At 42.2% G+C, this 1,612-nt stretch overlaps 1 protein-coding gene across 1 annotated transcript in view; it reads right to left on the reverse strand.

The window, feature by feature from the left end:
* Positions 1 to 564: 564 nt before the first annotated feature.
* Positions 565 to 1,612, reverse strand: part of LOC115273497 (olfactory receptor 18-like) — a 24,980-nt gene continuing 23,932 nt past the window's right edge. The window contains exon 5 of the mRNA XM_029916562.1: positions 565 to 1,516. Coding sequence (XP_029772422.1) covers positions 565 to 1,516 — 952 coding nt within the window. The remainder of the gene's footprint in view (positions 1,517 to 1,612) is intronic.

Genomic DNA, 1,612 nt, shown 5'->3' on the forward strand with positions numbered 1-1,612 from the left:
TTATTCCTAGGTCTCTACATCTAATGTGGGGCTCAAACTTACAACCCCATGTTTAAGTGTTGCATACTCTTCTCATTGAGCCAGGCAGGCATCCCATAATATAGGATTTTAAAGCTTATCAGATACTCCAAACAGGTAGCCAAGATTAAGGACCAATGACATACATTCTCTCACACAACCTGCATCAATAGATTTGATCCAAGCTGAGATTTTATGGAAAATAGACATGCTGGTGAATATGGTTAAGAATTGTGCATATGTTTTAAAAGGGAGTTGTGATTTTCTGTAGGAATCTTGGGTCATAGCTGACAAATACCAAAGATTCCAAATGTGTAATAAGATTCAATTATGTGGTGATTTTGACATGGTACCCAAATACTCCCTTAATTCCATCATGAATAGCCAAAGTAAGAAATGTTTAGATATGACTAATCAAGATGAACGGAAACCACGACCTACAAAACTCATATGACTAAAGAGTGACTTATATGCTTGTGAATTCCATATGTTTGGTTTTGCAATCATTTCTGATCAACAGACAACAATAACAAAAAATGTGCAATGTTAAGACAAGGCAGTTCTGTTGAGGAGCCTCTGCAAGGCCTTCTTGATGTCCCTGTTCCTCAGGCTGTAGATGAAGGGATTCAGCATGGGAGCAACCACAGCATACATCACAGAAGCCACTGAAGTCTTCGTGGGAGAATGTGAGATAGTCGAACTGAGGTACACCCCAAGACCTGTTCCATAAAATAAGCAAACAACGGACAGGTGAGAGCCACAGGTGGAGAAGGCTTTGTATTTCCTACCTGTTGATGGGAGTCTCAGAATGGAGGAAACAATTCTAATATAAGAGCAAAGGATCCCCGAGACTGGAATACCACCAAAGACGGCCCCAATAAAATACATGAATATCTTATTGGTGGAGGTGTCATTACAGGAAAGCTTCAGGAGTTGAGGAGGGTCACAGAAGAAATGGGGAATTTCCACATTTGTGCAGAAGATAAGTTGTGACATGATGAGGCATTGCAGCTGAGATTCCAGAAGGCTGATCAAAAAAGACACCAAAATTAGCAGGCGACAGAGGTGGGGGTTCATGATGACTGGGTAGTGCAAAGGATAACAGACAGCTACAAACCGATCATAGGCCATCACAGTTAAGAGGACACTGTCCAAACAGCCAAAAAGATAAAAAAAGGACAACTGAATCAAGCAGCCTGTGTGGGACATGACTCTATCATGAGTCTGGATGTCCCAAATCACCTTTGGAACCGTGGTAGATGTGAAACCGATGTCACTCAGGGACAAGATGGAAAGGAAGATGTACATGGGGGTGTGGAGGTGGGAGTCAGAGCTGATGGCCAGGATGATCAGTAGATTCCCTAGCACGGTGACCAGATACATGGACAGGAACAGGCTGCAGATTAGAGGCTGCAGTTCTGGATCATCTGAGAACCCCAGGAGGAGGAATTCCAACACATGTGTTAGATTCTGTGGTTCCACGGAGCAGAGACAGCTTCTGGAATATTAAGTGAGAGTTTACAAGAGGATACAACCTTTGTGCATCATTGTCATTATATTTTGGATTCGTGCAATTTGTAAATAATATATTCGC

This window comes from Suricata suricatta, chromosome 12 (assembly GCF_006229205.1).
Source record: "Suricata suricatta isolate VVHF042 chromosome 12, meerkat_22Aug2017_6uvM2_HiC, whole genome shotgun sequence".
NCBI classification, from domain to species: Eukaryota; Metazoa; Chordata; class Mammalia; order Carnivora; family Herpestidae; genus Suricata; species Suricata suricatta.